This window comes from Hemitrygon akajei, chromosome 31 (assembly GCF_048418815.1).
Source record: "Hemitrygon akajei chromosome 31, sHemAka1.3, whole genome shotgun sequence".
Classification (NCBI taxonomy): Eukaryota; Metazoa; Chordata; class Chondrichthyes; order Myliobatiformes; family Dasyatidae; genus Hemitrygon; species Hemitrygon akajei.
The window spans coordinates 8,840,632-8,867,274 of NC_133154.1; the positions used below are offsets into that span (position 1 = coordinate 8,840,632).

The window sequence follows — 26,643 nt, forward strand, 5'->3', positions numbered from 1 at the left end:
ACAATGGGGGGGGGGGTGGAATCTCATTAAAACCTTTTAAATATTGAAAGGCCTGGAAAGAGTAGACATGGAGACCTAGCCACCCCAGCATTAAGGGTATCTTCAAAAGGCAATGCCACAAAAAGATGGCATCCATTATGAAGGGTCAACCATCAGGGAAAAGGCACAGGAACCTGAAGACACACACTCAGCACTTTAGGAACAGCTTCTACCCCTCAGCCATCAGATTCCTGAATGGTCCATGAACCCACACCACTACCTCACTATTTTTGCCCTCTTCTTTCTACTAATTATTTATATGTTATTTTAATTTTGTAGCATATTTTCTATATGTTATGTCCTGCACTACAAAACAAACAATTTCAAGACAAACGTTAGTGAGATATATATATATATGTACACACTACCCCAAAGTAGTGTAGGCAATGCAATGTTATTACAGCTTAGGGCGTTCCAGAGTTCAGAGTTCAATTCCGGTGCTGTTCTGTAAGGAGTCATCCCTGTACGATACATGAGTTTTCCCCGGGCGTTCCAATTTCCTCCCAGAGTCCAAAGACATACCGGTAGGTTAATTGTTGTTTGTGAGTTGTCCCGTGATGAGGTTAGGGCTAATGAGGTTTGTCTGGGGGGGGGTTGCTGAGACCAAAGGCTCAGAAGGGCCTACTGCGCACTGGATTGCTAAATAAGTAAATATTAATCCTGATTCTGACTCCTGTTTGTTATGTTCTTAAGAAACCATGAACAAACAGTCACAAGCCTTGGGGAAGAAATTCCTCCTTTCAGTCTGTCTCTGAAAGTATCTCCCTTCGTGTCGATTCTCTCACACGAGGGGGACCATCTTCTCAGCTTACCAACCCTCTTCATTCTTCTGGTTCTTCCAGACTTTGGGTATTGACACAACCTCATGAGACAGCACCCCTCCTAGAAAGTAACCTAATCAACCCTCCTTAAACTCTGTCAAGGGCAAAGATATTCCTTTAATTAAAGAGAGAAAAACAATAAGCAATAAACATTGAATCATCTCACCAAAAGCCTGGGTATGTTGCAGCAGCACTTCCCCACTGTTATAATCCATTCTTCTTGCAATAAAGTCCAACGTTCCATTTGCTTTTCTAATTACTTGCTGTGGCTCTGCATGCGAACTGAATGTGTTTCTACAAGGACACCTTCATCCTTCTGAACAACTCTCTCTCTCTTTTAACCAACATCCTGTCTCTGTTTTTCATGCATCACTTGTCTCCACATTACACTCCACATGTTGTACTCCGGGGCAGAAATGTCCTTCCGGGCCTTCAAGCCACACCGCCCAGAAATCCCCCGATTCAATCCTAACTTAATCACAGGACAATTTACAATGACCAATCTACCAATCCGCATGTCTTCGGACCGTGGGAGGAAACCAGAGCACCCGAAGGAAACCCACGCAGTCACGGGGTGAACGTACAAATGCCTTACAGGCAGTGGTGGGTATTCAGTCTGGGTCACTGGTGCTGTAAAGCGTTGTGCTAACCACTACACTCTCAGATTCTGATTTTTCAGAGATTTGATAAAGATATACAAAATTCTGAGGGGTATAGATGGGGTAAATGCAAGCAGGCTTGTTCCACCTGAGATTATGTGGGACTACAACCAGAGGTCATGGGCTAAAGGTGAAAAATGGGACTACAACCAGAGGTCATGGGCTAAAGGTGAAAGATGGGACTACAACCAGAGGTCATGGGCTAAAGGTGAAAGATGGGACTACAACTAGAGGTCATGGGTTAAGGGTGAAAGATAGGACTACAACTAGAGGTCATGGACTAAAGGTGAAAGGTAAGAAGCTTAAGGGGAACATGAGGGGAAACCTCTTCACTCAGGCCGTGAGAGTGTGGAATGAGCTGCCAGCACAAGTGGTGCCGTTTTCAACATTCCAGGGAAGTATGGATGGGTACATGGATGGGAGGGGGAATGGAGGGCCATGGTCCCAGTGCAGCTTGATGGGAGTAGGTAGTCTAAATGGTTTTGGCACAGACCAGATGGGACGAAAGTCCTGTTTCTGTACTGTACTTTTCTGTGACTCTATATACAGTGAAATTCATCAGTTGAATTGACAACTAAGGATGCGCTGGAGGCAGCCACAAATTTTGGTGCCCACCAAGCACAGCAAAACAATACTAATAACAACAAACAGAACAAGCCAATCAAGAAAGCCACACTTCCAACACCAGCATAGTATGCCCACCATTTACTAAGCCTAACCGTACATCTTTAGAATTTGAAACCCAAATAAAAGCCACATGGTCACAGGGAGAACATACAAATTCTTTACAGACAGTGGTGGGAATTGAACCTGGGTCGCTGGTCCTGCAATAGTGTTCTGCTAACCGTTACACTACCATGTTGGTGTAAGATTTGAGCCAAGGAATCTATGCCTTGACCATTCAAGTGCTTGTCTGGTTTAGCTACGACTGGAGCATTGCCCACATTCTGGGTGGGAGACTTTAGGAAATCTGCCATCTCCTTCCCATACCATGGTACCATCAACATGTCCTTTGTCTGTGACAGTTCTCAGTGCTTCCAAAGTTTGAAGATTGTGGAGGAAATGTTAGCAAAGCATCAAGGTGTAATAAGGGATGTAATCTCTGAAGTATTTCAGAAAGTTTTCATGAAGAGATTTACCAAAATAAGTTCATGGAAGTGGGACTTGAATTATGTGGATAGATTTGTGAAATAGGAGTTCTTTGGCTGATGATAGAGAAGGTTGCAAGGAGATGTGAAAGGGAATAGTCTTTCTCTATCCCTCATCTTGTTACCGCGATTTTATCCACAGCAACAAGATGAGGGATAGTGAAACACAATTCCCTTTAGTGGATCGGTGAAGATCCAAAGAATGAATCAGCACAATTGGCAAAAGAACCATGAGTGGTAAACAATTCTACAAAAGTCATAGGGTCTGAAATGCATTGCTGAGTGAAGTGACCGAATAAACAACTGAAAGGTTTGTTTTTTCAAGGTTATAGGAAGAATAGGGTGGCAGGGTGGAGATACGTCTCTACCAAAGTGGGTGTAAGGTGCTTCTTCCCTCCGCTAACCTGCAGGTCCCCCTGGGCAAGGTGTAGCACCTGCTCAGGGTCATGAGAAGCCAAGGGAGCAGGTGGTGGATGGTCGTATGAGCAGCTGGTGCACATCACAAGTCCTGGTTATGTGATCACTGACGCCAGGCAGACAATCTCTGAAGAGTATTGATAACCCATCTTGTAAAGACCACTGCACAGAAAAAGACCATGGCAAACCACTTCTGCCGAAAAATTTGCCAAGAACAATCATGGTCATGGAAAGATCACGATCCCCTATGTCATGACATGGCACATAACGCACGAACGATAGGGAGAATGAGAGGGTATGGGACTTCAATACAGTAGATACTTGACCAACAGTCACAAAATGCTGGAGGACCTCAGCAAGTCAGGCAGCACCAATGGAGGGGAATAAACAGTTGAGGCTTCGGGCTGAGACCCTTCACCAGGAGTGAGACTTACTGAACTTCTCTTACACAAATCCAGCGTAGACTTAATGGACTGAATGTCTTCCTTCTGTACATTAACCATTGTCTGATCCTCAAAACCAACGATTGGACTGTTTTGTGGTCCTGCTTCAATAATCAATAACCACTCTGAGATCCAGAAATAATCTCAGAGGCTGATGTTTACGTCTGAGCGGTTCACTGGCCACGGGGAGTTAAACACGATCCAGAGAAGAATAAAGATGATCCTGTGGTTTCGATTTCCCCTGCTCCTTTCCTCAGCTGGTTTGAGTGTGTAATGTCTCAAATAAGCAAAATTATGAAACTTACAAAAATAAACACATCTTAAATGTCACAGCACTGAAAGATTATTTTTTGAAATTGCCGTCTAAAGATAGCAAGTTCGATCAGTCACTGACCATTTCAAGACTTTGGAACAGGCAGCGGAGGTTGCTGGGTTCTGCACTCCTCACCTCTCCTTATTCAGAGTCAGAGAAAAAAACCAGCACAGAAACAGGCCCTTTAGCCCATCTAGTCCGTGCCAAACCACTTAAGCTGCTATTTACCTTCACCAGGACCATAGTCCTCCATACCCCTACCATCCATGTACCTATCCAAACTTCTCTTAAACATTGAAATTGAGTCTGCAAGCAGGACTTGCGCTGGCAATTCTTTCCACAATTCCAGTCGATCTCTCACTCCCGTTAACCCTTCTGATTACTGGTTCCTTCCATCTCAGTAACTTGAGTTATGATAGACTATTCCCTCACCAGCTCAGTAACCACTGAAAGACTCTTCCCAGTCCCCAGACTTGCCTTTACCCATGTACTGGGGCAGCATGGTAGCATAGCAATTTGCACAGCCACTTTCCAGTGCCACTGATCCTCAATCTACTGCCCCTTCAATAAAAATAGGGGTTAGTATAGGATTAGTGTAGAAGTGTGGTTGGTAGTCAGGGTGCACTCGGTGGGTGGAAGAGCTTATGCCATGTCTTTTTATGTCTTTTAGCTTTTGTACAGTTTGTTATCTTTTTCACACTCCCTCAGTACTGTCCCTCTGACAGAGTGACACTCCCTCAGTACTGTCCCTCTGACAGTGAGACACTCCCTCAGTACTGTCCCTCTGACAGTGTGACACTCCCTCAGTACTGTCCCTCTGACAGTGAGGCACTCCCTCAGTACTGTCCCTCTGACAGTGTGAGACACTCCCTCAGTACTGTCCCTCTGACAGTGAGACACTCCCTCCGTACTGTCCCTCTGACAGTGAGACACTCCCTCAGTACTGTCCCTCTGACAGTGTGACACTCCCTCAGTACTGTCCCTCTGACAGTGAGACACTCCCTCAGTACTGTCCCTCTGACAGTGTGACACTCCCTCAGTACTGTCCCTCTGACAGTGAGGCACTCCCTCAGTACTGTCCCTCTGACAGTGTGACACTCCCTCAGTACTGTCCCTCTGACAGTGAGACACACCCTCAGTACTGTCCCTCTGACAGTGTGACACTCCCTCAGTACTGTCCCTCTGACAGTGAGACACTCCCTCAGTACTGTCCCTCTGACAGTGAGGCACTCCCTCGTTACTGTCCCTCTGACAGTGAGGCACTCCCTCAGTACTGTCCCTCTGACAGTGTGGCACTCCCTCAGTACTATCCCTCTGACAGTGAGGCACTCCTTCAGTACTGTCCCTCTGACAGTGAGACACTCCCTCAGTACTGTCCCTCTGACAGAGTGACACTCCCTCAGTACTGTCCCTCTGACAGTGTGGCACTCCCTCAGTACTGTTCCTCTGACAGTGAGGCACTCCCTCATTACTGTCCCTCTGACAATGTGACACTCCCTCAGTACTGTCCCTCTGACAGTGAGACACTCCCTCGTTACTGTCCCTCTGACAGTGAGACACTCACTCAGTAGTGACCCACCAGTAGTATCCCACTTCCTCAGTACTGCACTAGGACTGTCATGTCCTCAGTTCCTTTGAGTGGTAAATCAGATCCACCTCTTCCTGACCTGTGAAGGTGAACACAGGGTGAAAGCTCCCCTGACCTTGAGCGTTCTGCGCGAATGCCCTAGACTGGTGTCGCCTGTGCAAGCCGAACACTTTAGCTCGTAGAAGTCAAACATTTTACCTCACAGAGTCTGTCATATCTCAGGCTGGCACACTCCTGTTGTCGGGCAACATGCAGGAAGCTCTAGGCCACCGCGGAGATGTTATTCGACACCTTGAGAGCTTGCAAATTTAATGACTGCAATCTGTTGGTGCCTTTCTCTCACACTTACTGCTCTTCTAGATCAGTGGCGCTCACTCGCTGCAACACAGCCGCCTTTCTGTCAGTCTGACTGAATGTGGGAGGAGGGGCGGAGGGCGAGACTAGCAGGAGATCCCCCATTCCCACTGCATTCATTAATATTTCCGTCTCTTTTTCATTATGGCAAATTAATGCTACTTGATGTAATACATTAAACCATGTTAAGGAGCTGGAAGGGAAAACTGCAGAGTTAATATTTCCCCTCTGATACATAGAAGCACCAATGCCTGGAAATGGAATAGTGTATAGAAAGTGATGGATTCAGGTCAGTCCATCACAGGCAAAACCCTCCCCACCAATGAGCACTGCCACAAGAAAGCATCATCAAGGACCCCCACCATCTCTTCTCACCACTCCCGTCAGGAAAAAAGGTATAGGAGCCTCAGGTCCCACACCACCAGGTCCAGAAGCAGTTGTCACCCCTCAACCATCAGGCTCTAAAACCAGAGGAGATATCTTCGCTCAACACCTGGTCCCTCAACACCAACTCCATAGCAAAGAAAGCCCAGCAGTGTCTCTACTTTCTGCGAAGGCTGAGGAAAGTCCATCTCCCACCCCCCCATCCTCATCACATTCTACAGGGGTTGTATTGAGAGCATCCTGAGCAGCTGCATCACTGCCTGGTTCGGAAATTACACGAACTTTGATCGCAAGAGCCTGCAGTGGATAGTGAGGTCAGCTGAGAAGATCATCGGGGTCTCTCTTGCCGCCATTACAGACATTTACACTACACGCTGCATCCGCAAAGGAAACAGCATTATGAAGGACCCCACGCACCCCTCATACAAACTCTTCTCCCTCCCGCCATCTGGGAAAAGGCACTGAAGCATTCGGGCTCTCACGACCAGTTTCTTCCCCCAGGCCATCAGACTCCTCAATACCCAGAGTCCGGACTGACACCAACTTACTGCCCTCTACTGTGCCTATTGTCTTGTTTATTATTTATTGTAATGCCTGCACTGTTTTGTACACTTTATGCAGTCCTGGGTAGGTCTGTAGTCTGGTGTATTTTTTTTTGTGTTGTTTTACGTAGTTCAGTCTAGTTTTTGTACTGTTTCATGTAGCACCACGGTCCTTGGAAAAACATTGTCTCGTTTTTACTGTGTACTGTATCAGCAGTTGTGGTTGAAATGACAATAAAAAGTGACTTGACTTGACTTGAACTTTGGTCACCCCATCTGTGAACTGGACTCACTTTCAATCAGATCCAGGTTTAATATCACCAGCATTTGTCATGAAATTTGTTAACTTTGCTGCAGCAGCACGATGAAATACATGGTAATAATGAGGAAAAATACCTGTGTATTACAGTAAGTATATATAAGTAGTCAAATTAAATAAGTTGTGCAAATACAGAACTAGCATGGGTAACTTCACTCACCTCAACTCTGAATTGATTCCACAACCTACGGGCTCACTTTCAAGGACTCGACAACTGATTTTCAGAATTGTTTTATTTGCACGGTTTATTGTTTTTTGCACATTCGTTGTGTGTCAGTCCTTGTTTATGTAAATTTTAAAAAATAATAATTTCTATTGAATTTCTTTACTTTCTTATAAATGCAAGTAAATGACTCTCAGGTTGTAAATGTACTTGGATAATAAATTTACTTTGACTCGACTTTGACTTTGGACCAGGAATTACAATCTCACAATAAGGGTAACAGATTTCTTCCCCCAGAGAGGTATTGGAGATACTGGTTGATTATTGTCTCAACCATTCAATGGCCAGTTTATCAGGTAGCTCCTGTACATATTACAATGGCCACTGAGTGTATGTTCATGGTCTTCTCCTACTTTAGCCCATCCACTTCAAGGTTCAATGCGTTGTGAGTTCAGAGATTCTCTTCTGTACACCACTGTTGTAACGTCTGGTTATTTGAGTTACTGTCGTCTTCCTGCCAGCTTGAACCAGTCTGGCCATTCTCCTTTGACCTCTCTCATTAACAAGGTGTTTTTCTCCCCCCACGGACCCTCCATTCACTGGATCTTTTTTTGTTTTGTTAACCATTCTCTGTAAGCTCTAGAGACTGTCGTGCATGAAAATCCTGGGAGATCAGCAGTTTCTGAGATACTCAAACCACCCCGTCTGGCACCAACAATCATTCCACAGTCAAAGTCACTTAGATCCCATTTCTTCCCCTTTGTAATGTTTGGTCTGAACAACAGCTGAACCTCTTGACCCATGTCTGCATGCTTTTACGCATTGAGTTGCTGCCACATGATTGGCTGATTAGCTAATAACATTAACAAGCAGGTGTAATCGAGTGGTCATTTAGTGTATATCGAGGTACAGTGAAAAACTTGTCTTGCATACAGTATATATACAGATCAGATCACTTCAACAGTGCACTGAGGTAGTACAAAGTAAATCAATATCAGATGCAGAATGAAGTGTTAACAGCTACGGAGAAAGTGGAGTACAGGTAAACAGTGAGATGCAAGGTCATAAAAAATTAAGTTGTGAGGTCAAGAGTCCATCCCACCGACTAGGGGAACCATTCTTATAATAGCGGGCTAGAAGCTGCCCTTAACCCTGGTGGTAGGTGTTTTCAATCCTTTGTATCTCTGCCTGTGGCAGAGAGGAGGAGGGAGAAAATCTGTGGTAATTCTATACCCAGGAGTACTTTGGAGACCTAGTTGCTGAGCGTGTTCAAACCAGGGATTGATAAATTTTGTAGGTGTTGAAGAATAATGAAGAGATTCGGAATTAGAGCAAGAAAGTGGTCCTGAGATAAAAGATTTTACTGAATGACACAATAGTGGTGAGCATCAGAATACGCTTTCCCACCTCTTTGTCTACAGTTAAAACATATCATAACTATAGGAAATAAGTTTTATGTAATTTATCATTTTTTAATAAAGCATGAAATAGGCCCTTCCACCCTTCGAGCCGCACTGTCCTTCAACCCTTGACGATCCCGATTTAACCCTAACATAATCACAGGAGAATTTATCATGACCAGTTAACCTACTAACTTTACCTTTACCCCTTTACCCCATCCCTATCTATAATTTTAGTCTGGTTATCTTTCTCTTTTTCCTCCCTCACTGTAATCTCCCCCAGCCCTACCTTTCTTTCTCTTTTATTTCCCATAATTCTCCACCTTCCCCTTAGCCCATTTCCCTTCAGCCTATCACTTCCCAGCTCTCTACTTCATCCCTCCCCCCACTTCTTATCCCCCCTCAACCATCCCTTCACTCCTGATGAAGGGTTTCGGCCCGAAACGTCGTCACTACCTCCTCCCATAGATGCTGTCTGGCCTGCTGAGTTCTGCCAGCATTTTGTGTTTTTATTTTTAACCTACTAACCAGTGTGTCTTTGGACTTTGGGAGAAAACCTACACATTTCACAGGGTACAGAGACTCCTTACGGAGGACGCTGCAACTGAACTTTGAACTCTGACACCCCGCGCTGTAATAACATCTCACTAACCGCTGTGTTACCGTGGTGCCTCGAGATGCATTCCAGAAAAAGAAGACACATTTCAAAGCAATTAACCATAAAGCACAGCCACCTGGAGCTAGTATAATAGGGGTTCAAAGGATTCTTCAAACGTTATTTTTAACACAGAGTGGTGGCTGTGTAGAACACGCTGCCAGGGATGGTGGTAGAGGCAGATACATTAGGTGACGTTTAAAAAACTCTTATATAGGCTCATAGATGATAGTAAAAATGGAGGGTCATATGGCCATATAGGAGGAAACTTAGATTGATCTTAGAGCAGGTTAAATGGTCAGCACTGTTGTGATTGTGATCAAAGTCATCAGGAGACACTGAAGCCGCTGATATAAAAGTCTTTATTCTGCACATCAAGCAGGCATCATACTGGAGACACATTTGGAAAAAGAGACCCCAACCCAATATTACATCGCACTTTATATGTTAAAGACAAGGGCAACAACAGGACAATTTCAATAGTGACAATGCATTCATAATGCTTACTTCGAGTTTCATCTAATTTCAGACACCTAGATCTTCACAACAACAGACCCAAGTTGAGTGTTAATCACCTCCGTCTCTGAGTTGCTTTCATGCATATGCAGACATCTCAGGTGAATTGGCATTTCTTGGTTTGCAATTGATCTCAGTCTGCAGCTCTAGGAAGATCATTGTTCTAAGCTGCATTTTAAACTCAATCTACCATCCACATTCAAATCTGAAGACTGATTGCTGTTGAAATTAACATTTACTATATTGTATAACTCCAGAATATGCCCTAACAGGCATAACATTGGGGGCCAAATGGTTTGTGCTACTATATTCTATGTTCTATACGAAAACCTCAAGACCCAAACAACTGGGATCTGGAGCGACACACTAAATGCTGGAGGAGCTCAGTGGGACAGGCAGCGTCTGTGGTGGAAAACTGACGGTCAACATCTCTGAACAGCACATGTCCAGATGAAGGGTCACAGCCCAAAAAAAAATCAACAGTCCATTTCACTCCACTGATACTATCTTACCCGCAGAGTTGCTTCAGCATTTTTTGTGTGCATCTAAACCTGGTTCTGTCCCAGAATCATTATTCAGGTCAGCAAATTTGTAACCAATTCAGAATTAGAATCAGGTTTATTACCTCAAACATTTAGACCATAGAACAGTATAGTACAGTGCAGACCCTTTGGCCCACAATGCTATGTGAACTGTGCAAAAATATTAGGTGTAGATATATATATACACACACACACACACATACAAACTTGTCAACATGGAGCAGAGAGAGAGCTTGTAAATCTGGTGGGAGCAAAGGATGTTGGGAATGGTGAGGATGGAGTACAGCGGGAGGGATTTGGGACAAGTAGCACAGGAGGAGTACCAGGGGCAGAGGGTAGCACAGGTGCAAACACACACAGCCCTGAGACACCAGTCGAGGACATTTGACTCCAAACAATTGGTTTATTGATCATTACAGAAGGTCTCTTTGGTGCTTGCCACACCCTCCCCTCTTAACCATGACTTCCCCTCTCCTTTCCCCCCTTCCCTCTCTCATTCCACAACAAAGAATCAGATTTATCATCACTCACATAAGTAATAAAATTTGGTCTTTTTATACACACAAACACCAAAATCAGTCTGACACTCCCCTCCTACAAAGACCATAACCATTCTTTCCATGTGCCGATCTACAAATCTTTTAAAAGTCCCTATTATATTAACATCTACCCTCCCGCAGTGTGTTCCAGATGTTTACTGCTTTCTGCATAACAGAATACCTCTGACATCTCCCCTAAACTTTCTTCCACTTACTTTAATCTGATCTCCTTGGGTATTGGCTAGTACTGCCCTAGGAAAAAGGTACTGGCTGTCCATTATAAGACTATGAGACCATAAAATATAGGAGCAGAATTAGGCCACTTGGCTCATCGAGTCTGCTCTGCCACTTCATCATAACTGATCCGTTTTCCTCTCAGCCCCAATCTCCTGCCTTCTCCCCCATATCGCTTCATGCCCTGACCAATCAAGAATCTATCAACCTCAGCCTTAAATATACCCAATGACTTGGCCTCAGCAACAAATTTCATAGACACACCACTTCCTGGCTAAAGAAATTCCTCCTCATCTCTGTTCTAAAAGGATGGCCCTCAGTTCTGAGGCTGTAACTCTGGTCTGAGACACTCCCACTATAGAAAACATCCTCTCCATGTCCATTCTATCGAGGCCATACAACGTTCGAGAGGTTTCAATGAGGTCACCCCTCATTCTTCTGAATTCCAGTGAATATAGGCCTAGAGCCATCAGACAATAGACAACAGGTGCAGGAGTAGGCCAATTAGCCCTTCGAGCCAGCACCGCCATTCATTGTGATCATGACTGATCATCCACAATCAGTACCCCGTTCCTGCCTTCTCCCTCATATCACACTGCCGCCCAGCTTTGTGTCATCTGCAAATTTGCTAATGTTACTTTTAATCCCTTCATCTAAATCATTAATGTATATTGTAAATAGCTGCAGTCCCAGCACAGAGCCTTGTGGTACCCCACTAGTCAGTGCCTGCCATTCTGAAAAGGACCCGTTAATCCCTACTCTTTGTTTCCTGTCTGCCAACCAATTTTCTATCCGTGTTAGTACCCTACCCCCAATACCATGTGCTCTAATTTTGCCCACTGATCTGGTTGTTGCTGTTGTCAGGGGAGCTCTGAATTCCAACTCATGAAATCATTGGAAGATGCCTCAATAAATAGGGGTTCAATCCACAAGCATAGCAAGACACACAGAGGCAGACAAACTATTTGATGTTTTGTTCTCATGCCACTAACTCAGCAAGGTTTCTTTCATTCAGACAATTCGTGCTCATCAGCATACATCCTGATGCCACTGTGCCTGAGGCCAGGGAAGACTCCAGCCGCAATCAGCAAACGTTTAACAAACCTACAGTGTGTTTAACTTGTACAGACACCTTACATGTTGCGAGCTCGCGAAGAGTTAATGCGTCACTTGGAACTGTTCAGCTTTTCATCGAATATTTTTACAAAATGTAATACACCACAGCACAGAGGGTAGCGCCCTTGGCAAAACTGACTAAGCCTACAACCCTCTGCAGCCTCTTATGATCCTATGCACTGGAGCCTCCACGCCAGACTGTGATACAACCAGTCAGAGTGCTCTCCGGAGTACATCGGTAGACATTTGCGAGAATCTTTAGAGACATGGTAACCCATCTTTCATGGCTTCAGGGCATCCCCTCATTCTCTGGAGCTGATAAAAATATGACCCCACCCCACTGAAATGCGGGAAGCACGGAAGCCTGAAGGCATACACTCACCAATTCAGGAACAGCTTCTTCACCCTCCGCCATCTAATTTCTGAATGGATGGACATTGAACCCATGAACACCACCCGACTACTTTTTTATTTCTATTTCTGCTCTACTTAGTTAATTTAACTGTTTAATATACTGTATATATACTTAATGTAATTCAGTTTTTTCCATTATTACGTGTTGCAATGTACAACAAATCTCATAACATATGGCTCTGGTATTAAACCTGATTCTGTTTCTGACATAGTGAACTCACATGGATGCCACTGAGTTAGGAATTAGTGATTCAAAGGTCCCATTTAATGTCAGGGAAATGTCCTGAAATGCTTTATCTTCACAAACATCTACAAAAACAGAAAAGTGCATCAAAGCATGAACGACAGCTAAATGTGGGAACCAAAAGTAACCCCCCCCCCCAGTTCCCTCCTCCCGCCCGTAAGCAGCAGCAAGCAACAATCCCCCCTCTTCCCCCCACCAGTAAAAAAAAAGCAAGCACCCGAGCACTCAAGTGTGAGCAAAGCAATAGCAAAGACACAGACTTGCAGTTACCCCAAAGACTTTGCATTTCACCCGGCATTTGGCATACCACAGGTTCTCTCTCGCCCTAATAAGGAAGAAGGAGGTGTCTCCATTTTCCCAGTGAGCAGGGAGACATAACAAACAACTCACTGGTTTATGATGTTAAAGGTCTGTTACATCGCTTTTTCGAGCTCTGTGCCTGAAGATAGCAAAGATCTCAGGCCTTCGGGCACACAGCAGTAGATTTTCCAAGTCCCCTGACAACACACGGGTCTCCTGTCGTGACACCGACCCTCAGTCCACCCGTCTCCAGAGCCCCGAAATCTTAGGCTTCCAAATCTGAGCCAGACTCTCAGGCCGAACCTTTGGCACGCCAAACAACGGCCAGTCCTGAAACCCCGCGAACGGGTCCCATTCCCGCAAAGAACCGAAGTCAGCATGTAACTCCAGCTCAGGCTCATCAAGAGAATCCTGAAAGGGAAAAATAAAGGTATTAAAGATAGAAGTAGAGCTGTTTCTGAAGATGCAAGCAGAGGAGTCGCCAGTTAGCGCCATCTTAACTCCGCCTCCATCTCCGTCTCATCTTTTAGGTGCATCAGCTGCTTGAGGAACACAGCGGTTCAAGCAACATTTGTGAGAAGGGAAAGAATTGTTGAGTTTTTGGTTGAAATCTTACATCAGGACGAATTCCTTCCCTCCTCTTCCCCACCGCCTCCCCCACACAGCTGCTGCTCGTCCCGTTAAATTCCTCCAGCAGATAATTTGTCATTCCAGATTCCAGGATTTGCTGTCACTTGCGTCTCTTAAATTTTTGCTCAAGATGAAAGCTATAGCAGGGCAACAGTTGAAAAGCCTCCTTCACACTAAGCATCCCCTCTAAATGGGTGAGAATTTAAAAATTAAAGGGTTAGTTGTTTTCATTTTGTTTACAAGCTTCCCTCTTGGTTCTGAGACCCAGGACCTGACACAGCTAGACAGATGGTATGGGAACCTTATCTATCTGCTGGCTGTGGTGGTGAAGTGGAGTTGCCATCCTGGTGGACGTGGGCCACAAAACAGAATTAATTGACTCTAAATTTACATTCAGGCTTCTCGTGATCACAGGAGAAAGCTGGTGTGCAAAATGCAAAATTGTCGCTGTCACAGCAGAGAGTCAGGGATAGAAAACTTGGTCCAAATTTGATCTCAGGGGACGACCAGGCCGAGGACAAAAGAGGAGATGGGAAGATGGCAGCATTCAGAAACAGGCAGCTTTACCTGCCCCTCTAATTGGGGAAGGACTGCCCACAATTATCTGTGTTGTATACCAACTAAGGTGGATGAGTATAGGGAGTCTGAACAGGGGACAAAATGCTAAAATAACTCAGCGAGTCAAACATCTAAGGAGGGTTATAAACAGTCAATATTTTAGGCTGAGACTTTCCATCAGAAGGGGGAAGTGTCCATTTTTCAACCACTTAATATCTTGTAAAAATAAATGACAGAGGGAAATGTAATGGAAAGGAACAATGGCTCCACACTTCTCACTGCTCTAGGAGCGGAGCAACCCTTATTGTCCAACCCAGCACTCTTGGAAGTGGGCTGCTTTCTCGACAACTGAGTGACTTGCCGGGCCTTGCCAGATATTAGATTAAAGATCAGCTTTGTTCGTCACATGTACGTTGAAATGCCGAAATATACAGAGGAATGCGCTGTTTTGCATTAACGACCCACATGGTCCGAGGATTGTGCTGGGGGCAGCCCGCAAGTGTTGCCACACTTTCAACTCCGACATAGTGTGCCCATAACTTACTAACCCTGACTGATACCCACATTCCCAAAAAAGGTCCTTTGAATGCGGGAGGGAACACCCAGAGCAAACCCATGTAGTCACTGGGTGTCATGATGTGAGCTGGCAAGATTGGAATCCAGGTACGGAGGAAAGACAGGTTCTAATGTAGAGAGCGCGATAAGTTTATTCAAAAGAATGCCAATGGAACATCGGTGGCTTGGCCGAGCGACACCACGATACATAACATTCTCAAAACTAGGACCCCGTGATTAGCTGTAATCAGGAGTCCGCTTAAATAATATAAGTAACATGGAATCCCTGAGCACATCAAAATAAACTTAACAATCTTAAACAGAAAGCACCTGGAGACTGCATTTCAAAACGCGAGTTGCTTGAGGAAAAACACAAAGAAGTCTAAGTGATTTAAAACTTTTGTTAAACAACAATTAACCAATTCAGGTGCTTCTGAAAACCTTGGGGCCCAACACTCTCCAGCTCCCAAAAAAAAAAGCCCAAAGAGCTCATTACAGTGGGAGAATGTACAAACTCCTTACGGACAGTGGTGTGTATTGAACCCCAATGGGTGATCTCTAACACTGTAAAGCGATGGTGCTAACTGGAATGCTACTGGGCCCTCACAGTTAAGAGTCAACTCATCACTCTAGGTCTGGAGTTAGATATACAGAAGATTGGGCAAGCATGCCAAATTTATTTCCCTGTGGCTTATTAGTGAACAAGTTGGGGTTTTTTTTCTATAATATTATAGTCACCAGTAACACAACCCTTCTGCCTTCATCCTTCTGTGAAGAACAATCAGAAAACTAGAACATACAGTAAAACAGTACAGGACCCATGATGTTCTCTCTACTCTAAGAGTAATCTAACTCTCCCCTCCTATGGAGCATTCCGTTTTTCTATCATCAATGAGCCTATCTAAGAATCTCTTAAATATTCCTAATTTATCTGCCTCTACCACCAGCTCTGCATAACATTCCATGTACCCACCGCACTCTATGTAATAACATATCTATGACAGCCCCCTATTCTTTCCTCCAATCAACTTAAAATTATGCCCCCTCATATTAGTCATTTCTGCCCTGGGGTAAAGTCTCTCACTGCCCTCTTATCACCTTGTACACATCTCTCAAGTTATCTCTCATCCTTCTTTGCGCCAAAGAGAATCCCTAACTCACTCAACCTATCCTCATAAGACGTGCTCTCCAATCCAGGCAGCATCCTGGTAAATCTCCTCTGCACCCTCTCTAAAGCTTCCACATCCTTCCTATAATGGGATGATCAGAACTGAACACGATATTTCAAGAATGTCTAACCAGCGTTTTATACAGCTGCAACATTACCTTCAGTTCTTGAACTCAGTCCCCCGACTAATGAAGCCTAACACACCATACACCTTCATAACTACCCTATCAACTTGTATGGCAACTTTGAGGGATCTATAGATGTAGGTTCCAAGTTCCGTCTATTCCTCCACACGCCTTTGAATCCTCCTATTAACCCTGTACCCTCCCTTCAAGTTCAGCCTTCCAAAGTGAATACTTTACCAGTGGATACTTTACCTCATACTTTTCCAGGATGGACTAAGCTTGAACAAATTTTCTAACTGTTGACCCTAACGCTGCTTGTTCCCTCAACTTTCATCAAGGAACCATTTTCAGACAGAGATTGATGCCAGGCCACAACCAAAAGCTTGGTAGAAGACACAGAAGAGGAGAAAGAGACTAAATGGCTTATAGGAGGGAATTCTGGAGCTTAGAGGCATTAGGGAACCCCACTATCCAGGATGTGCCCTCTTCTTATTGTTACCATCAGGGAAGTGGTACAGGAGCCTGAAGCCACACACTCAGCAATTCAGGAACAGCTTCTTCCCCTCTGCTATCAGATTCCAAAATGGACATTGAATCCATGAACACTAACTCACTACATTTTCATTTCTACTTAGCACTACTTATTAAACTATTTAATACATATACTTACTGTAATTCACAGTTTAATCCTTTCTTTCCTATTATTACATATTGTAAGGTACTGCTGCCACAAAGCTAACGAATTTCACGACATATGCTGGCGATATTGAACCCAATTCTGATTCTGATCATCCATTTTATTATTTAAGAAACTGGGTTATCTCCAACATATAGCCTTATTTACCAAATTCAGCTTTTCCTGGTGACTCACTAAGCACAAACCCTTGGATGGAAACAAAACCATTCAGCTCAGGAGAGGGCTTGTCCTCCCCGAGAGAGAGAGGGAGACGGAGCCAAACAAATATGAAAGGATTTGTTGCGATTTATGTCTGTAATTACTCATTTGTAGTGAAGCAGCCAACATCTTTGTTCAGTTAATCAGCATTTTATGAGAATTTGATGAGCTTTTCAAGAGACCAGAACCTGATGCAAAGCAGTGGATAATTTACTCTTGAATACTGGAGTATTTTTGACATTTTCCCAGCTGCACAGAGAGACGGGGGTTGAAGAGGAGGAAATGTCCTGTTGTCAAGGAGGTTTTTAATAATGAACTAATGCTCAGTTCGGAGAAGAAGTTTATTAGCATACATAATTACATTTGAATAACAAAAACACACACACAATAATAAATCCCACGATCTGATTGTATGAAAGGCTGTCAACTATTCGCTATGTAATGAATGCATTCTCAAGTAGGTGATAAGGTTGCAAAATATTTTCATCACCTATGTTGTTTTTAAAAGTGATGGCTTAACGCTTTTCCTCGCAGTGTTGCGAGTACAAATTAGAATCATTTATTGCTGAGGGGCAAATATTAACAGCCATGCAAAGAAGGGGCTAACCCGGTACGAGAATGTGCACTTACGAGCGTCTTCGCTCCATCCACAGCAAGCAGGATTTCCCAATGGCCAGCCATTTTAATTGCAATCCCCATTCCCTTTCCAACATGTCAGTCCATGGCCTCCTCTACTGCCAAGCTGAAACCACTCTCAGTTTGAAAGAACAACACCACATATTCTGTCTGGGTAGCCTCCAACTTGATGGCGTGAACATTGATTTCTCAAACTTCTGGTAATATTTTCCCTCTTCCCTTCTCTCTCCTTCCATTCCCCATTCTGGCTCCCCTCTTACCTATTCTCTACTCCTCATCTGTCAATCACTTCCCTCTGGTGCCTCTCCATCTTTCCTTTCTCCCATGGTCCACTCTCCTCTCCTATCAGATTCCTTCTTCTTCAGCCCTTTACCTTTTCCAACCTATCACCTCACAGCTTCTCACTTCACCCCACCTACCTTCTCCCCCACCTGGTTTCACCTGTTCTGTGCCACCTTGTACTTCTTCCACTGCTCCCACCTTCTTATTCTGGCTTCTTCCTCCTTCCTTTCCACTCCTCATGAAGAGTCCTGGCCCGAAACATTGACTCTTTATTCCTTTCCATAGATGCTGCCTGACCTGCTGAGTTTCTGCAGCATTCCTGTGTGTGTCACCAGTATCCACAGATTCTCCTGTGCTTATGAGAATCTGAACTGACCATTTCTTTTGGACACGCGTCCTGTTTGTGACACCTCGTCATGAGCTCGCAGTCTGTGCTAAGGTGAATTTTATTGTTTTTTTTAACGATGGGTGAAATCACTAAAGAGTTCCTTTAAGTGTCAATAAGCAACCACATCTCAGGGGACTGGATTACCAGGGCAGGTGACCTGACCCTGACTTGTAGTCTCCTGCAGCGTGAGGCAGCAGGGTGATCTGATCTAAGTGCTCTAAATATTGTATGTGAAAGCAGAAGAAATTAGGAGCAGTTCCTTGACCCCATTAACAATCTGAAGGTCGTGAGTTCGAGCCCTGGCCGAGGCAGCGTGTTGTGTCGTTGAGCAAGGCACTTAACCACACACTGCTCCAGTCCACCCAGCTGAAAATGGGTACCGGCAAAATGCTGGGGGTTAACCTCACGATAGACTGGCGTCCTATCCGGGGGGGGGATAGCGGAGCCTCGTACTCTCAGTCGCTTCACGCCGCGGAAACAGGCATAAGCACCAGCCTGATGAGCCAATAGGGCTCGGGACAGACTTTAACTTTTTAACTTTAATTCCTTGACCCCACCTCACCATTCAATACCATCAAAGCTATTGTGTTCTTTATGACGGAGGATTGCAGAGCACACCAGCATGGCAGCACGCAGGCTCTACATCTGCTTGTTAACTCTGCTTGGACAATATGTGAACTCCTGCCATGTACAAGAGGATAGGATTAACCCATTAACTCCCAATTCCCCAGAGCTCTCACTTGCCAGTCTTATCATCTTTAAATATCTCCAGTGATCCACCCTCCTCAGCCTGCCAGAGAAAAGAATCCCGGAGATTCACCACTCTCCGCAAAAGGAAGTTCTATACACCTCAGTCTTAAATACCTGCTCCCTTATCACATAACACGGCAACTTCTATTCACAGTGTGCCTTTATTGTAACTAAATAGTGCACAAGAGTATTCAAGATGCCTGTAATGCCACTGGTCTTTGGGGCATCAACAAAGATCCTCCATCTCTGGCGGTGTTCAGGACTTCCTTCATCGCGTCAGCAGCTTCCTCTCGGTTCTCACTACTGTCAGTCATGCAGGTCCTGGCTGGAGACTCAGGAATACCGTCACACTCAGATGCAGAAGGATTCTTCATTACTGTTTCTGTAACAATTTTTTGACCAGTCAGGGTTGCTAGCCCTGAGCTGAACCCCTGAACCTGGAAGACCAGTGGACCACTCTCAGTCTGTCCTCGACCCCTGACTCCAGCCTACACAGCTCTCCGAGTCACTGAAGCACGCAAGCCTCCAAACCACAACAAGGTTGTTGCCCTCCTGGAGGGCACTAGATAGATAGATAGATAGATAGATAGATACTTTATTCATCCCCATGGGGAAATTCAACTTTTTTCCAATGTCCCATACACTTGTTGTAGCAAAACTAATTACATACAATACTTAACTCAGTAAAAAATATGATATGCATTTAAATCACTATCTCAAAAAGCATTAATAATAGGTTTTAAAAAAAGTTCTTAAGTCCTGGCGGTTGAATTGTAAAGCCTAATGGCATTGGGGTATTACCAGCAAGAAAATGGTGCCCAGAACAGTGATGAAAAATATTTTGGTCAATGATGGTGGTTTCATTAAGCAGCTCAGAAGTAGGGAAGAGGAGAGGTATAACCCCAGAGCACAATTGCCAGTGGTGGAGTTATTGGAGGGAGAGGTGACTAAAGAACAAGGGTTCTGGAAGAGCGCATTGGAGTTTGTATGTTCTCCCCATGACTATTTGCGTGTCCTCCAGGTGCTCTGGTTTCCTTCCACTTTCCGCGGTGGCACGATGCATAGCGGTTAGCATAATCGCTTCATAGCAGCAGCTGTAAGAGTGGGGTTTGATTCCGGCCACTGTTTGTTCTTCCTGTAATCGTGTGGGTTTCCTATAGGTGCACTGGTTTCCTCCCACACTCCAAAGTCATATGGTTAGGGAAAGTGAGTTGTTGGCAAGCTATGTAGGCACTGGGGGCATAGCAACACTTGCGGGCTGCCCAATACAACTCTCTCTGATTTGACGCTAACGACACATTTCATGGTATGCTTCAATGTACCTGTGACAAATAAAGCTTATCTTCAATCTTATGAGATTGTGGGTGGGCATCTGTACATTGTCCGTGTGTGTGTGTGTGTGTGTGTGTGTGTGTGTGTGTGTGTGTGTGTGTGTGTGTGTGTGTGTGTGTGTGTGTGTGTGTGTGTGTGTGTGTGTGTGTGTGTGTGTGTGTGTGTGTGGTGCATGTTGTAGACCTTGGCTTCCAATTGATCGTTCTCCTTGCTGCTGGATCAAGACCTCACTCTGCTGAGACCACGTAGAAGCTCCTGTGCAAAGGCCAAACAAATCTGAGGTACTGGGAAGTCTGACTCTTGCAGAGGATACTTTACTGAGCGTTAAATACAGTCTGGATGCTGCAACATCCTGATCATCATGTTGCCTGGACAAGGATTCAGGAGGGAATGTTGTCTCTCCTGGACAATCTATGAGACAGGATCTGCTAGCCTAGGATAGCTTGCTTTAGAAATGAAAAGTCTGAAGTGAGATTTCTTCAAGATTTTGAAATTGTTTTGAGACTCATATCTGGATTCCTAGTCACGGAGAGATTATATATATAGTTTCTTTATATCAATAGAAAGGCAGATTATAATTTTCACAGCAGGGAAGATCTAAAGTGAAAGGCAACAGGGGAGTTGAGGAGAAATGGTCTCAGTCAAAGAGCGGCATCACTCTGAAACTTGGTGTAGAAAAAAATGATGGTGAAAGCAAGATAGTTGGATGAGCAACTGCCTTAGGTGGCACAGCAGCATAGTGGTTAGCACAAAGCTTTACAGCACCAACGACCTGGGTTCAATAAGGATTTGTATGTTCTCCCCGTGACCGCGTGGGTTCCCTCCCAGTGCTCCGGTTTCCTCCCACAGTCCAAAGAAGTATTGGTTGGTGTGTTAATTGTTCATTGTAAATTCCCTCATGTTTAAGCTAAGATTCAAACAGGGGATTGCCGGGCGCAACAGATCGTAGGGCTGAAAGGTCCTATTCTACTCTGTATCTCACTCAATACATTTTTGAAAAAGCATTTTCTGTGCTGTAACCTACAGACCCAAAGACCAGGAACTGGGTAATGGGATTTGACTAAATAACTCTCATTTCCTTCAGCAAGAGCATCATCAACTGAATAGTTAGACTAAATTGTATATTTCTGTGGGTTGGTGAGGTGGGGCCTTTGAGGGAATTCTCAACGGCACAATGATAGCTACATGTGTACTGTGAAAGGCATTCTAACTGGCTGCATCAGCGTCTGGGGCTGCATCACCGTCTGGTATGGGAATAGGATACAGGATCAAAGTAAGATGCAGAGAGTTGTAAACATAGTCAGCTCCATCATGGGCACTACCCTCCACAGTATCCAGACCATCTCCAAGAAGTGATGTCTCAAACAGGCGGCGTCCATCATTAAGGATCCCCATCACCCAGGTCATGCCCTCTTCTCATTGCTACCATCAGGGAGGAGGTACAAGAGCCTGAAGGCACACACTCAGTGATTCAGGAATAGCTTTTTCCCCTCTGCCATCAGATTTCTGAATGGACATTGAAACTCAGTTTTATTTTAAGTTTCAGTTTTCGTACAACTTATTTAATTGAACTATTATATATATACTTACTGCAATTCACAGATTCTTTTCTATTATTATGTATAGCATTGCACTGCTAACGCAAAGTCAACAAATTTCATGAAATATGCCGGTGATATTAAACTTTAGTCTGATTCTAAAGAAGGACCTCAGAGGTTGGAACTGTGCTTCCCTGAATAGCTTAAAGAACGGAATCACATTCCTAGAGAAATCTAGTTTTGCCACTCTCTCCCACACACTAAAATAGAACTGGCAACATAAATCAACCTGAGCTGTTTGGGGTTCATTAAATGATCAAGTTTAAGGTAAAGTCATTAGCACAATCATTGTTGGGTATTGGGATTTTATGTTTGAATGAAGTTGACAGGGACTTGCCTCTAACCACTGTACTTGTGAAAAAGAGAGTTACATGTGGCTGAGATGGGTTAATGTTCCACTTCCATTACTGTGACAACAACGTTAATGTATCATGAATCATAGATGATAGCAGCAAATTATTATTGATCTAGGAAAGCACAAGCCACTACCTGCAAATAAGTTTTATCTCCTCACTTGCTATTATAGCCAGAAGAACCAGAATTGTTTCAGAGATGGGAGCGAGTCAATTCGTGATGGGGTCACGGGCAGGGTAATTTCATTCTTGCTCATCCTTTACTGGTCCCACATGTGTTGAGGAATGGTCAGGCTGGTATGGCTAGTGTATTGCTATTACGCCGCCAGTGATGTAGGTTCAATTCCCCCACCGTCTGTAAGAAGTTTGTACTTTCTCCCCGTGACCATGTAGGTTTCCTCTGGGTGTTCTGCTTTCCACCCACATTCCAAATACGTTTTGCCACTGTATGAGGAGACATCATCAGTGCACTGTTAACTGTGGCGTGACCTCTGAATGCCTGGCCTTTATATACTTGCCAATCAGCTGATTGGTCGACATTATGGGGGAGGTCCCATCGCTGATTGGTTGTGTGGCAAACTCTGTTTATTGTGGTCTGGAATTTCACCCACATTGGCTTATAAATAGGATGGAGGTCTACATATCTGTCATATGTTGAAAGATTGGAGTGACTGGGCTTGTATACACTGGAATATAGAAGGATGAGAGGGGATTTGATTGAAACATATAAGATTATTAAGGGATTGGACATGCTAGAGGTAGGAAACATGTTCTCGATGTTGGGGGAGTCCAGAGTTTAAGAATAAGGGGCAGGCCATTTAGAATGGAGTTCAGGAAAAACTTTTTCACCCAGAGTTGTGGATCTGTGGAATGCTCTGCCTCAGAAGGCAGTGGAGGTCAATTGTCTGGATGCTTTCAAGAGAGAGTTAGAGCTCTTAAAGATAGTGGAGTCAAGGGATATGGGGAGAAGGCAAGAACGGGGTACTGATTCTGGATGATCAGCCATGATGACAGTGAATGGTGGTGCTGGCTCAAAGGGCCGAATGGCCTACTCCTGCACCTATTGTCTATTGTCTATCTGTTGATCCTATTTATAAGCCAATACAGGCAAAATTCCAGACCACCATGCACCAAGTTCACCACACAGCGATGAGCACCCCTCCCTCCATCACAATTGAGTTTCCGTAATGAAGACCCATCAGCTGATTGACAAATGAGGCCAAGCATTCGGAGGAGGTGCCACAAATGAACAGCGTACTGATGATGCGCACAGAAGGATGAGAGGAGATTGTATAGAAACATATAAAATTATGAAAGGGATAGATAAGATGGAGGCAGGAAAGTTGGTAGGTGAGACTAGAACTAGGGGACAAAGACTCAAGATTCAAGGGAGTCAATTTAGGATGGAGATGAGGAGGAACTGCTTTTCCCAGAGAGCGGTGAATCTGTGGAATTCTCTGCCCAATGAAGCTACCTCAGTAAATATATTTAAGACAAGGTTAGATAGATTTTTGCATAGAAGGGGAATTAAGAGTTATGGGGAAAAGGTAGGTAGGTGGAAATGAGTCTATGGTCAGGTCAAACATGATCTTATTGAATGACGGAGCAGGCTCGACGGGCCAGATGGCCGACTCCTGCTCCTATTTCTTATGTTCTTATGTCTCCTCGTGTGATGATGAAACGTTTTCAAATTGATTTCCAAGATCAGAAAACAGCACAACCCAACCATCAGCCACCAAAGCTATACATTTTTCGAGTTTTGAGTCAGTAGGTTGATTGGTCACATGGATGTAATTGGGTGATATGGGCTCATGCTGTATCTTTAAATAAAAATGAATAAAATGTCTGTATAGAAAGGGGAGGAGTGTGCCATGGTATCCTGGTCCAGCACCTCTCCATCTTGTCCCTAGTCCTGCTTGATCCCCTGTCCTATAGAGGACACCAAGTCATGGATTGTAGTCATGAATATACTTTACTTGTTGATTTATTTATTGAGGTACAGCACAGGATAGGCCATTTAACCCTTTGAGCCACGCTGCTCAGCAACCCACCAATTTAATGCTAGCCTAATCGGGGGGGCAACTTACAACGACCAGTTAACCTGCCAACTGATATGTCTTTGGACTGTGGGAGGAAACCCGAGTACCCGGAGGAAACCTCACGGTCATGGGGAGAACGTACAAACTCTTTACAAGCAGCGGTGGCAACTGAGCCCGGGTCCCCTTCACTGTAAAGTGTGCTAACCACTATCCTACCATGCCACCCTCAGTCACTGTGTGTCCATAGGCATCTGATGTTGAGAATTCCCATACTCCACCCACTCTCTGTACAAGTAAGAAAGGGGAAAATCCAAACAGTTGCCTTTCTAAATGAATGGTCGGGTTGTTGATAACTTGGGCACTCTGCTCAAGGCAGTAAACTGGACACAATTTGACTCAAGACAACAGTCAAAAGCCAGGAGAAATCCTGTCACCCTCACCCACAACTTCCCAGGGCAAGTGAAGCTTACTGACTGAGACAAGCTGTCTAATCCAGTCCTTTCTCTTCATCTCTTCCAGCCAGAGGAGCTGACAAATGTCTTGGAGATTAGCAATATCGTATTTACCAGCATGTTTGCCCTGGAGATGATTCTCAAGCTCACTGCATTTGGTTTCTTCAACTACTTGAGGAACCCTTATAACATTTTCGATGGTATCATCGTCATCATCAGGTGGGTGAAGGAATGTACAAAGGGCCGAAGGCGTTCTCCCCATTGCTCAGAGGCCACTAACATGAGGATAAGAATAGAGAATGGGTCTGGTTTATCATGTTATTTGAGAAAAAAAAAAAAGCTCCAGTTATTCGCAAAACCTTTCTGCCTAGACTAGAGAGTCTTACAGTTTGGACGAGCTAGGGCTTTTCTCTTTGTGATGAAGAAGGATGGAAGTGACTTGATAAGGTGTACAGGACGATACAGAGGTATAGAAAAAGTTAATAACAGAGATTTTTTCCCAGGGTGCAAATGGCTGATGCAAGGGGACATAATTTTAAGGTGATTGGAGGAAAGTATAGGAGAGATGTCAGAGTTAGATTTTATACACCGAGTGTAGAAGGTCCATGAAATGCCCTGCCAGGAGCATTAAAGACTTTAGGAGCATTTAAGAAACTCTTAGATGGGCACATGGATGATAGAAAAAATTAGGGCTATGTAGGAGGGAAGGGTTCGATTGATCTTGGAGTTGGTTAGAAGGGCGGTACAGCATCATGGATTAAAGGGCCCGTAGTAAGCTGTAATATTCTATGTTCTTTCACGTTATCAAATAGCTGGTCCCTTTGAATAGTGCCCGAAGGGGTTGATATTGAAGGTGAGGTTGGGGAGGTTTGTTGCTGGAAGTCAGTTGTATGAGAGGCTGGTGTTGTCAGTGCTGAGTACTTGCCTTGACACTGAGGACAGGAGGGGGTGGAGAAAATAAGGGTGTGGGGTGGTGGAGGTTTGTGAATGTTGGCAGAAGGGATGAGTGATAATGGAATGTTGGCTTTGGAGACATTAGAACTTGCCTTTTGGGTTTGAGGGGTATGAGAACATCAGCGAAGGAGATGGAGTGTACTGGGTACTGGGACACGGGATATTGGTGGAGGGCAGAGGGTATGAGGATTGGCTTTGTTTGTATTAGGGTGTTGATGGGATGGCGTAGGGGCAGAGGATTGGCCTTGTGTGTATTAGGGCATTGATGGGAGGGCCTAGGGTTTGAATATTAGCCTTGTGTGTATTAGGGTGTTGATGGAGGTGATGGACATTGGAGGGGAAGTTATTGGCTGGAGTGTTGGTGCAGGGTAGGGAAGGGTCAATCTATCTCTCGATTGACCTCACAATTTGGCTTTGGTGTCACAATCCACCCACTCTCGCAAGCATTAACATTGTGATTAGCAATGTGGACGTTATTATAGATGCAAAATGTGCATCCATGTTCAAACAAGAGGTGAAATTTCCAGTCCAAGGGTAGGCTAATGAAAAAAATCAGTAAACTCTATGCTCTTTGATTTGATTTGATGGAAACAACACATTTCACTGTATGTTTTGATGTACATGTAGCAAATCATCTTTAAAGGATGTCCCATTATCTTGTAACTGCCTCCGCTTATTCAGAACCTCCCTCTGAGACTCTGAGAGAAATGTCTTGACATTTCCTCTGCTGTGGCCCCTTAGGTACTTACATTTCAGTAAAATTACCCCTCATTCTTTT

General features: G+C 44.4%; 1 protein-coding gene across 2 annotated transcripts in view; it reads left to right on the plus strand.

Moving 5' to 3' along the window:
* The window catches only part of LOC140719391 (voltage-dependent T-type calcium channel subunit alpha-1I-like), a 542,293-nt gene that overhangs the window by 333,482 nt on the left and 182,168 nt on the right, over nucleotides 1-26,643 (plus strand). For both annotated transcript variants that reach the window (XM_073034006.1, XM_073034007.1), the window contains exon 9: nucleotides 24,979-25,130. In XM_073034006.1, coding sequence (XP_072890107.1) covers nucleotides 24,979-25,130 — 152 coding nt within the window. The remainder of the gene's footprint in view (nucleotides 1-24,978; nucleotides 25,131-26,643) is intronic.